This window comes from Mus caroli, chromosome 8 (genome assembly GCF_900094665.2).
Source record: "Mus caroli chromosome 8, CAROLI_EIJ_v1.1, whole genome shotgun sequence".
NCBI classification, from domain to species: domain Eukaryota; kingdom Metazoa; phylum Chordata; class Mammalia; order Rodentia; family Muridae; genus Mus; species Mus caroli.
Genome location: NC_034577.1, coordinates 116,000,660 through 116,013,154, shown reverse-complemented (window position 1 = coordinate 116,013,154; position 12,495 = coordinate 116,000,660). Strand labels below are relative to the sequence as shown.

The 12,495-nt window shown below is 47.4% G+C and overlaps 1 protein-coding gene across 2 annotated transcripts in view; it reads right to left on the bottom strand.

Annotated features, from left to right (window-relative positions):
- Positions 1 to 12,495, bottom strand: part of Gnpat (glyceronephosphate O-acyltransferase) — a 28,284-nt gene that overhangs the window by 13,377 nt on the left and 2,412 nt on the right. The window contains exons 2-5 of one of the 2 annotated variants that reach the window (XM_021169384.1): positions 6,548 to 6,730; positions 3,940 to 4,116; positions 3,099 to 3,228; positions 518 to 645 (exon numbers count right to left, since the gene is read on the bottom strand). In XM_021169384.1, coding sequence (XP_021025043.1) covers positions 518 to 645; positions 3,099 to 3,228; positions 3,940 to 4,116; positions 6,548 to 6,730 — 618 coding nt within the window. The remainder of the gene's footprint in view (positions 1 to 517; positions 646 to 3,098; positions 3,229 to 3,939; positions 4,117 to 6,547; positions 6,731 to 12,495) is intronic. The other variant, XM_021169385.2, reaches the window with a different exon arrangement.

Below are 12,495 nucleotides of genomic sequence, written 5' to 3'. Positions count from 1 at the left end.
CCCCTTGATCACTAATTGAGAAAATGCCTTACAGTTGGATCTCATGGAGGCATTTCCTCAACTGAAGCGCCTTTCTCTGTGATAACTCAGCTGTGTCAAGTTGACACAAAAATAGCTAGTACACCTACTCTCAAAATAACACAGGCCTCTTTTGTTTCCTCCACATGTCCCATGGTATGTGTGTGTGTGTGTGTGTGTGTGTGAGAGAGAGAGAGAGAGAGAGAGAGAGAGAGAGTGTCTGTGAGAGAAGGGGGGGTGGGGCGTTGGGGGAAGAAACACCCAGAACCTCCCATATCCTAGGCATGCACTGTACCAAGCCACATCCCCAACCTTATACATAAATGGCTTCTGATCCTTATTCCAAGTGCCCCCTGCCCCTTGCTCACAGCAAGACTTAAAAGGGCACATCTCAGATGAGGGGCCGCTGGTAAGGAGCGGGTGCGCTTCCTGAGGGGAAAGGCAGCCAGAGGTCTATCCAGAGTGAAGGCAGCTCCAGGTCCCTGAAGCACCTGCTTACCCGTAGCATGGTCTTCACATATTCAGAGAATACGGCCCAGTAGAGTTTATTTCCTCCAAAAGTGCGTCGCATGAAGAAGGCCCCAGACATCCTGAGCAGCTCACTGACCACTCTCATTCCCAGGAAGTCTAAAACACAGGGAGGGACAGTATGTGAACAAAGACCTGAATGTAAACACCACTGACAAGTTCATGGATGTGACATGTGCCCTGTGACAGCAATACTTACACTTCTGAGATCAACTCTAGAAAAAAAGAGCAGAAAAGAGCCAGAGAGAAGGCTCAGTGTGAGTGTCCACCACACAAGCATGAGGACCCACGTGACACCAAGGGTGGAAGCACACACCTGTGCTGCAGTGCTGTGTGGGAGGCAATGGCAGCGGGATGTCTGGAGCTGACTGGCCAGTCAGTTTAGCCGAGCCAATGAGCTCCAGGTTCAGTGAGACCCTGTCTCTTAAAATAAGGTGTTGACCAACAGAAAGAGATACTCAGTGCCAACCTCTGGCCTACACACACACACACACACACACACACACACACACCACACACACCACACACACACCACACATACACACACAGGTGCACACATATGAATATGTATCCTCACACGTGTACATACATGCATATAAAACACACACTCACAAAGGAAGCATCTAAACAGAAGACATCTAATGGAATTTTATAAGAGACTGTGGCCAGATCCCTTCTGGGAGAGTACCCTGTATCTCTCTTGGCTCCATGGTATTTTCAGGCCACCAGGGACAGAGGCAATGGCAAGGCAACATGACAAAAATGTCAGAGGTCAATATCCTCAGCCATGCTCTGAAACAGGGCAGCACGTGCCATTCCTAACCTAGAGACCCATGATAACCTACTTGAATCTCTCCACAACCAGATAAAAATATCAACCTACTTTTAATGAAATGAATTAAATAAAGCAGGGCTACAAGAAAAGGCAAGGTTCTCCCAACAGTTTTAAATAGTTTCGTTTTCCCTAGCGTTTAAGTCACTTCCTCACCTGTCTATGCAGAAGGATGTACATTTTAAGGAGTGTAAGTCCTGCAGCTGTCTACTGATTCACTACTCTTAAATACTAGAATCTCTACTTCCCTGGAGACCTTGTAAGGGAACCAGTGCAACACAGACTCTGCAGATGAATTCTATAAAAGCAGACACACTAACAAAGCAGCATGGCTTGGAGGGACAATGCTTGCACAGTCTACACCCACAGTGTCAAGGCAACATGACACATGAATTCTATAGCACAAAAGCCAACTGTGTGGCTCAAAGAACCAAGTGGAAGGCCTCGATCTATAACTCTCAAATGAGTATCAGAGAAAAACTTCCTGATACCCAATTTGATAACAGCTTCTTGGTTTTGACAGTAAATACCCAGGACAAACAGATTGTCTGGAAACATATGAGTCCGTGTATCAAAGGACAAAGTCAACAGAACGGCAGGGTAGAGATAAACAGGCCGATCCTGTATCTGTAGGTAAGTGCCCAGGACACAGAGGACTCCCATTAACTCAATGGCAAAAAGGTGAATAACCCAAAAGATGGGACACAGACCCACAAAGACACATCGACACCGGGGCCAGTATACCCCACACCTGGAGAGCTGAGAAAGTCAAGGCCAACCAGGGTCATATAGATCCCATCTCAAAACTCAAACAACCAAACAATAACCACGTCACAGCACGGAGATAGTTGCTACTAAAGAAAGAAAAGTATGTGCACTGCGAACACTCACAGGGACATAAGTAAGTCCCACTCCTCTGCGCCACTGCTGGGAGCAGAGCAGCGTGGACACAACACACAACAGGATGATGGGCCTCAAACAAGTAAAGCTAGGTTTCCGTGAGACCAGAGGCATGCTTGCTGAGGGTCAGGTACTGCCCAGATGTTTTCTGTCACCTTGACACAAGAGACTTCTGGGAAGAGAAGATTGAGTTGAGAAAACACTTCCATCAGATTGCCTGTGGGCGGGTCTGTAGGGCCATTTTCTTGATTAATAATGGATGTGGGAGGGCCCAACACATTATGGGTGGTGCCATCCCTGGGCTGGTGGTCCTGAGTTCTGTAAGAAAGCAGGCTGAACAAGCCATTGGGGGAGAGGGTTTGGGCAAGCCAGTAAGCAGCACCCTCCATAGCCCCTGCATCAGCTCCTGCTCCAGGTCCCTCCCTCACTGATTGTGACAGTGAACTCTTACATAGCGTTCTGAGTGACAAGAGCCCTTTCCTCCCTAGCTGCTCTCGTCTATTCGCACCAGCAGTGACCTGACTGAGACCCTGTGCCACCTGAAACAACCAAATGACAGAAGCAGGCAAAGTGTTCACAGACAGGAAAGTTGAAGGATAAAATGAGTGTGGTCCATCCACACACAGGACTATCACTGAGCTTTAAAAGGGAAGGGAATCCAGACACAGTCGCTACAACACTGAGGCCATCATTCACAGTGGAACTGGTCCACCACAGCATGGCAGATAGGGACCCTTCAGATTCTCTAGTACTCGCATCATTACTGCAGTGCGTGCTAAGTCTGCACAGGGAGAAGCACAGATGAAGACGATGCACCTACCCATTCCTGCTGCGATCACCGGCACAGGCAGGTCATAGCTGTAGAGAATGAAGGACAGCATGAGGAAGTCAATGTAGCTGCGGTGACTGGGCAGCAGGACCACAGGGTGCTCCTGGACAGCGCGTTGTAGCTTGGAAAAAAAGTCAGATTTTCAAAAACTTCAGTTCTCACGTCACTGAAGTGACACAAGTTAAATCAGAAAACAGAGAAGTAAATTATGGCTGAGCACGGAGGCTCACACCTGAGAGGCCGAGGGAGCTCACACCTGAGAGGCCGGGGGAGCTCATGCCTGTCAGCTCAGCATTTGGGACATTTGGGAGGATGAAGGCAGGAGAATCAGAAATAAGGTCCTCCTTGGTCACTTGGGTAGTTCAAGGCCAGTATAGGCTAGAGATCCTGTCTCTAAAGCAGAGAAGCAACACATAAGGATATAGCTGTGGCAAGTGGAAAGCTGGCAATCAGGTCTATTGCTTGTGTTATAAACCAAGTTAACTGACCTTGACCACCAAATCCTAAGAGAATATGCTTACATAAAAATCACACCAGCATAGGCGATGGATAACGGAAACGTTTGCTAGGAATCTGCATGAGCACAGAGAAAATCCCTCTATCACTTTGTAACCTGTGAATGTGTGACACTAAGTGTCTGTAAGTCTTACTTGACTAAGCTGTAAGTCTGTAAGTCTGACATTAAGAAGGACAAGCCACAGACAACATGTCCCCTAGGGCCATAGTGGGTGCCTAACAACCCACCCTCAACATTCAGTCCAAGTGGAAGGAACATCCTAGAATGGATTATACCACAGGATAAGCCAAGAACGTCAGTACCAGCCATCCTCACCTTTTGAATGCCTTCTTCATTCACACACACCTTTGAGAAGATCTGTTTAAAGATTTTGCTCAGAACAAAGGCAAAGAACCGAATGGCTCCTATGCGCAGTTTGTGGCTCATTTCCTCGAGGATCTCACTGGCTTCCTCTCGGAGGACATCCACACCTGTCAGCGACTCCCTAGAAAGCTGAAAAGAAGGCAAAGCGGAGATGAGTTCTGACACACAGACTGCAAAGCGACCTGTGATGGAAGTCTGAGACAGCACGTGCTTTCTGGGACAAGCCTGACCTGATTCACTAACCCAGTGAATGATGCATGGCACTTCTTTTCCTTTGTTAGGCAAAGGTCCTCTGTGGCACAGGCTGACCTTGAACTCACTGTCCTCCCACCCCACCTCAGCCTACTGACTGCCAGGACCATAAGGGCACAGCACCATGTTCTGTGAAAAAGGATTCAATTTAAGAAGGTTTAAAGGCTAGAAACTAAAAAAGAATCCACGTGGCTCTTGAGAAATGGCAACCAAGGTTGACCTCTGGCACATTACTCATGCACACAGAGAGCAGTGTTGCCAGACCCTTCATCTACTACTTATCTGCCCTAACCTAATCCAGGAAGGAGGACTGGATAGCACTACCTCTCAGTGCACTCCTTCATTTCCTCACAGCTTATCTCAAACAGTGACCCAGCAACCAACCACATTAACCCAAGCCACCTAAGGAAAAGTAAGCAGGAGCCAGGGAAAAAGAGAAGCCAGAGTAACTGCAAGGCAGGAACAACAATGGGGAGATGAAAGTTCAAGCAAAAAACCAACCGACTGACCGACCGACAAAAAACGCTTTCAAGTCTGAAATCCCAACACTTGAAGAACCCAGCCAGACCTTGAGGCCAACCTGAGCTACCAATGAGTGACTTGTGGGCACCACAGAAGCCAGGCGTCACATAGTGTACAGTGCTTTTGTCAGTGGCTGACCACATACACTGACGAGAGTGATTCTGCACGATGACAACAGTGTTGAAAACTTCCCACCACTCAGCGCCACCAGAGCTGCCGTGGACTCCTAGCTCACCTGATTCAAATGGGTGGCAACCCTCAGGATCACCAGCCTGTGAGGACAGAACCCGGTAATCATCCCAGCATGCAATGCTTCAGAATGATGAACCGCCATGCTAAGGCGTATGTACATACTGTGTGTACTGTGTGTGTATGCCTTCTTATGCATGGAGGAGAAGGTTATTATAAGTCCCACTAGGGTGCGCCCGTGTAATCTCAGCACTGAGGAGTGGAAACAAGAGGACTAGAGACCTGTCTGAGCCCCATGAGCCTCTGCAGCCCCTTCTCATGCAGAGGGAACACCATCACTGTAACACCACGTGCATGCTGCTGGAGATGCAGCAAGGTTGTAGGGCATCTGCCTACCATGTGCAGGACCCTGAATTTCATTCCTAGCATGGCAAAGAAACCCAATCAAAACAAAACATGCAGTACGCTGCTTCCCTAGGGACACTCTCAGGGTCAGACAGAATCACTGTCTTTCTCACTGATTTTAATCTTACATTTTGTTCACCTTGGATCAAGAAGCAATAGTTCCACTATACGTGCGTACCAACCACCTAGCCTAGACCCCTGGCCTGTGGAGCCCTCTGGTTCCTAGTTTCACATCAGGATGCCATGGGGCTTCCACATCATGATGTGTCTCTCGGAACCCACCCCATCCCAAAACAGCCACACCCAACTGGAGTTAACTTTCTGCAAAACATGCCTTGGGTGCTCTAGTACTGTCCCTGAGTATGCAGCGGTGAGGAAACTTGTCTTTCTTCATGAAACAGGCCTAACCACAGAGAACAACATTTCCATGGTAATAAGGGCAGAGCAAAGCACAGGGATTAAGGGCGTGGGTCAAGGTCCACATTAAAGTAAAACCTGAGCAGTGCTCCTACACCCCATCTACACAGCACACCCCAAGTGAGCATCAGAGCTTCCCAGCCCCACTGAGCCCCACTCGCCCTGGAGTTCCCTGCATTTCCCCACAGTTTCTGTCCTCCATACTGGTCAGACTGAATCTATGCAGCATTCTACGTGAACCTTCGCTCTGACCTCCTGTTCTGAAAATAAACTGCAGCTCCAGAGTTCCGGGCTTCTTGAAAAGCTACCGATCCAAGATCCTACAGCCAACATTTGAATGCAGCTGACACAGGGGTGAGACAGAGGCACAGGATTCCTCCGAGATTCTCATACAGCTTTCATGTGGAGGTGTGACATGATCTATCCGGCTAGAAACTCTCTTTACCCTCTTCACTAGGGAAACCTGGATCTTTGTCAGGTAGAGTTAACTGCCCCCCCCCCCCCACCTCTCACTCCCTACACCAAATTAGCTTTGCTTGTAACTAACCGGCCCCTCAAGCTGTGGGCTCTTCAGTACAAGTTGTGATTCATAACATACCATGCATTTGGCACCATGTTACTTCTCTGCTGGCCTTCCAGTGTTTTAACAAAATGATAGCACGCGTTTGCGTGCCATGCAGCTAAACTTGAGATGATAAAATAAATTCAGAGAACCAGCGGACGAACCCACTTATATTAGAGGCGGCTGGCTATGCCTGAAGAACTCTGCTCTTACCTGCTTAATGACATAGTTGATCTCTTCAGAACCGAGGACAATGGACTTGATGTCCCCTGGCTTGCAGGGGGTGATCCCCCTATACAAGGGCGGGGTGTAGCACTTCATTGCAAATTTGAAGTCACTGATGTGTCTCCTCTCCTCTAACAGATCTTCAAACTCGTCCCACTTTTTGAGGTCTTTCTGTGAGGCAGGAAATGAAGGAAAGTAAGGAGCCCAGTGGAAAGGAAGAATTACCACGGCTTCCCTCTGCCCCAACGTGACACCTGAGCAACAACTACAAGTGTTCTAATGCTAGGCTTAGACAAAGGAAAGTTGGCGCCAACACCATCTGTAATTGGCACTCAATTATTATTACTAATTATTATTAGACAGGGCTTTATGTAGCCCCGCCTGGGCTCAAACTCTCTGTACCAAAAGACAACCTTGAACTCAATCTTCATCTCCGCATCTTACCCAGCACGAATGGTGAGCTGGTGGTTTTGCTTTGTTGGACCAGGGATTGAACCTAAGGCCTTTCAGGACTTCACAAGCACCACCGCACTGAGCAGACGGCCTACTGACCGCTGTATTTCTGTCCTGTAAACTCAGTACCACACCTACAATTCATTTTGTCTGCCTCTATTTAGCTTTAAAAAAATAAAAACACGCCGGGCGTGGTAGCGCATGCCTTTAATCCCAGCACTCGGGAGGCAGAGGCAGGCGGATTTCTGAGTTCGAGGCCAGCCTGGTCTACAGAGTGAGTTCCAGGACAGTCAAGGCAACACAGAGAAACCCTGTCTCAAAAAACCAAAAAAACCAAAAAAAAAAAAAAAAAAAAAAAAAAAAAAAAAAAAAAAAAAAAAATTAGAAACCCCAAAAAAAAAAAAAAAAAGAAACCCCAAACAAAGCTGGGTGTGTTGGTACAAGCCTCTGTAGTCCCTGCCCTTCAGAGGTGGGTAAAAACCGGCATGGTTCAAGGCCAGCCCAGCCTACACAAGAAAAAACAGAGTCAAATAAAACAAGGAGTTTACTCCACCTCCCCCTGTTCAACATTTGTGAGCCCAGCTCGTTGCCATCCACCAAATCCTTGTTCTCCCTTCAGAGAGTACAGGGTCCTCTTACAACAATGCTTTCCTGACCAACTAATTAACAGTGGTAGGTATGATGACTACAGTGAGCTCGGCCAGCTGCTAAATGCCCGGGCTATTCTGAGAGCTTGACATGCTGAAGAACAAGTTCCACTGCAAACTCTGAGCAGCTGTTGTCCATCCACAGGAATCTCAAGACGCAGGGTCACCTGCCTGCTGGCGGGCCCTCAGCTCCCAAGCAGCAGAGACACAGCTCAGTGGGACCTGTGGCTTCCACATTGACTGCCATGCATGTGTATGGCACCATGTCAACATGAGGTACCCACAGCACTACCGAAACACGTGTGTCTTATTAAAAACACGGGTCATGCCATGTGTAATTTCTCTCTCCTGTTTCTCCCTATCCCTTTAGAGTAAATACTGTTCTAAAACAACTTGTTACATTATTACCATGTTTCATAACATCTTCATTTTTTTTCAATTACCAAAGTGACTTTGAGCTCGCTTAAAAATTCAGAAAATGCAGGCAAAGTACAAACAAAAAACCAAAAACAAAAAAAATCTAATTTTATGTGTAATGCCCTAAAGTGAAGACTACTCTAAGGAATGCTTGTTCCTAAGCACGGAGACCTGTCTCTCCACCAGATGCACACTGAGGCTGTCAACCTGATTTTTGTCATTTACACTTCTTCCATTATTTTGTCTTCCTCTGTTTTAATTTTATTAATCTCACTGTGGCACACTCGGGTTGTATTCCACTACTTGGAATTATATGAAAAGGCACAACTGTTTTTAAAGACAACCACAGAGGATTCAGTGTGAGCCTGCTTTGGCTGGGCCAGCATCTGCTAGTCTTCTTTCCCCTCATCCAATGGTTCTGAAATGTCCTGACTTTGGTATTGAATTCAGTGCTCTCTCATCAACAGCAATAACAAGTCTACCACCTTCCTCCAATTCACTGACGTTTAAACTGAGACGTTCCCTCCAACCCCCCCCCCCAAAAAAAAAACCCAAAACAAAAAACAAACTATACTGGCTCACCTCCTCCAGTCCTCACCTCTTGGCCTTCCACAAACGCTGGGCATTTGGTTTGGTTGGTTTTGTGGTGCTACTGCATGCAGGCTAGACAAACGCACGCCCCTGGGTCACTCCCCTGCCCCGCCACAGCTGAGAATGGTCACGTACTTCCAACCCCACGGCTGGTGCTTCTCCCACCACACTTCTCCAAAGCCTGCCCACTGTTTGGCTTGGTTCTACAACCTGATTATTCTCTTGAAATCTTAGCTATCAACTGTCATCTCACCTACACCTTAGGCATCATTCCTCCCAACCTCCTTACTGTGGCCTTAGAGACTGTAGAGCATCTATTCAACATCCACAGGCCCCACTCTCAGTGAGGCTACCCAACAGCCTGCACAACAAACACAAGGACATCCTTGCCTAAATGGTGCCCTAGTTCATCCTCCTGCCTGCCATCACATACTCAAAACACAGGTTGTTCTTTGCTTTTTAAAATACTTACATGAGTTCCATCTACTTAGAATAAGGCCAAGGTCATTTTCAGAGTCAGGGTAGGGCCTGCTATGCCTGCCACCCCCCACCCCTCCCCGTCTCTTAAGACACAGCAGCCATCCTAACATAACACATGCTTTTTGCTTGTTAGACTCGAAAGCCTTCTTAAACTTTACAGTTCTCCTTAATAAAGTAACAGCGCTCAAACTTGGGACTCAAGAAACTACTATTACATAATGTAAGGGCAAGGAAGAGCTTAGAAACTTCCTTTCCTACTCTTGACCTTAGGAGGTAAAAGGACAATGTCATCATTATTGGGAAACTTGTTGAGGGTGGAATCCAGGACAACTATGAACCCAAATCCAGGGGAGCAGGCAGATGATGACTGATAGATGGATGGATGGCAGGCTTGACAAGGAGGTATGACAACTCTCCCATCCCTCTGCCCGTACCCCCTTGTTCCCTAGTCTGTAATATCAAGGCACATCTTTTTATGCACTCAAGTCAGCATGACACCTACCACCTGCCCCTCCTATGCAAAGGATTATAGCATGCAGGAGCCGTAATTACTGCCAGCAAGCAAACACATTTGAATGGCTACTTACCAAGAACACAGTACAAATGATAATCCAGTAGGAAGGTCTGGCTGAAGCGTGTTCCCCACCTCAGGTTGTCCCTTGTGCCCTCCCAGAGCCTCCCTCCCCACTGCTTGCCTTCAACAAGTGGCCCCTCAGAGCTCTCTGCACCAGGCCCTTTGCTATAAGTTGGGAATGCAGCAAAAATAGGGCAAGCAGACACTGCACAGAGAGAAACATGCCCTTCAGCAAAGACAGACAAGCTCAGCTGGGAGGGACTCCACTGAGGCAGTGTGCTGGTCAGTGACCTGCAGTGGGGCCCAGGCTTTGGCACTCTGTGACAAATGTACTCCCATCAAGGGCAGCTCATACTTCTCCAGCACTGGCCAAGATGCACAGCAGGACCAGATGATAGAGGAGTACAACCTTTCTCTAAGAGAACAACCTCTCAAAAAGAGATAACAGTGGTGTTCAGTAAATACTTAGGAAATGGTGCTTGGTAATACTTATCTTTATTTTGTAGAAAATGTGTAAGTGTAATTTTAAGTAACTTAAACTTTGGTTTTTATTAATGGCTGTCTTACCAATAGACTTACAAATGCCATGAACCTTTAACCATCAGCCTTGGCCAGCCAGTACAATGACTGCTGTGATCCACCACAGAATGAACTCGAGGAGATAAAGCAGGCTGTTAATGAGGAAGTACTTCATACTGAGTGGTTCAGGCAATGTTTGCGTTGGGTCCTTGATATTAAAAAAGAGTTAGCAATGCAAAGTCCTGCCACACAGAGGTGGCCATGAACATTCTGAAGAGATAGCACACTTCCTTCCTGTGAGATATAAAGCCATGGTAGTGAAACACATAAAGCAAGACTGAACAGTGAATCAGAGCAGGACCCCTTGCCAGGCCAGGTCAGTCTGAGATGGAATATACAAGAGCCTGGGCCGTTCACTGGGCGGTCTTAACATGGGACCATGGATCTGGATTGTGCATTTAGGGCACAGATATGGACGCACACGCACATGTTTACACATACACAGTCTCTTTGGAAGAGTGCACACCTAGCTAGCTTCAGATGCATCCTACCTGCCAAGGACTTGGCGAATCCACATTCTCAGTCACACTCTCCTCTTTTGCTTGGGTACCACATACCTAACTCTACTTGGATGCCTCCCAGACATTTAGGATGTAACTGATCCGGATCATGATAATCCACAGCTGACAATTTTACATCCTAGACCGAAACTGTTTTTCTACCTGACTAGACCTGCTCCTCCCCTGTATTTCCTATCATTGAGAGATCAGCATCTGCCCAGTTGCCAAACCACAGGAACCCAGACTTCAGACTGCCCCCACTTTCCTTAGGTCCTAGATACGACTGGTTCCCCGTGCCAAGGCCTTCTGCCCCAAATATCTGTGCATAAAATCCTCATGCTTTGTGCTTCCCAGACTCTGTGCCCTAGGCCAGACGCTCGTCCTGACTGACCCCTATGCCTATGGATCACATCCTCCCCACCCTGAGTTTCTTTAGCGTGAAAGATCTCACTAATGCAGACAATCGCGCCAGAAACCCAGTAGTTTTCTTAGACTTTCTAGACCATAAACGCAGAGAAAATTAGTCCTCTATAAAATCCATGAATACCCATGGTATGTGAAATAAGACTTATTCATTTTATGTATCTGAGAACTGTAGTTGTCTTCAAATATACCAGAAGAGGGTATGGGATCCCATTGTAGATGGTTGTGAGCCGCCATATGGTTGCTGGGAACTGAACTCAGGTCCTCTGGAAGAGCGGTCAATGCTCTTAACTGCTGAGTCATCTCTCTATCCCCAAAATGTGTAGCCCAGGCTGGCCTCAAACTCATGATCCTCCTGCCTCTGCCTCCTTCAGCCTACTGGCGTGCAACACCGCCAGCATGAAATTCTTTTAGACAATACCTTTTGCTTATGTTCTTGATTTTGTCTCCTGCCTTCTTCATCACTCTCTAATCAGTTTCCCGGCACACAAGGCTGTGATTTTCTTACCTAACACTGCAGCAGTCCTCACCTCCCAGAAACTCAGATTTGGTGTCATCTTTTAGGAGCCTTCCCCAGTGCCCAAACCAACCAGATGTCTCTTCCCTCGACACCAACAACATTTAGTGCATGCTTTAATCACTGCCCTGATTTACCCCACTTGACTTGACTTTGTGCTGACATTTACTATTTCCTGTGCGCTTAGAGGAACTGAGATTAAAACCTGGGAGACTGCAGGTACTCCTCATGTTTGCAACATTAGCAATACCTTAAGGTCACTGAAGAACTACAGATTGCACAGACAGACAGACAGAGTGTGGTGGAGGAAGTTAGGCAGCCTGAAGTCACCTACCATGGTCACCAGCTGAGCAGTCACAAACATTAGCCAGGCCCACTGTAAAGGGCTGCTGAGCCATGAGTGTACCACCACATGGTGGCACACACCTTTAATCCCAGCCCTCAGAGGCAGGCAGATCTCTTAGCAGAGTCTGAGGCCAAACTGGTGTACAGAGCACGTTCCAGGCACCCTCAGCTCTGTCTCAGGGGAAAAAAAAAAGCTGCTGTCCAGCCTCCAAAGTGGAAATGTTCATGACCAGTCACCTTACATATTCACACAGAAAGCTGATAACAATTTCATCATAAAAAAAAAAAAAAAACCGGGCTGGTGAGATGGCTCAGTGGGTAAGAGCACCCAACTGCTCTTCCGAAGGTCCAGAGTTCAAATCCCAGCAACCACATGGTGGCTCACAACCATCCGTAACGAGATCTGGCAC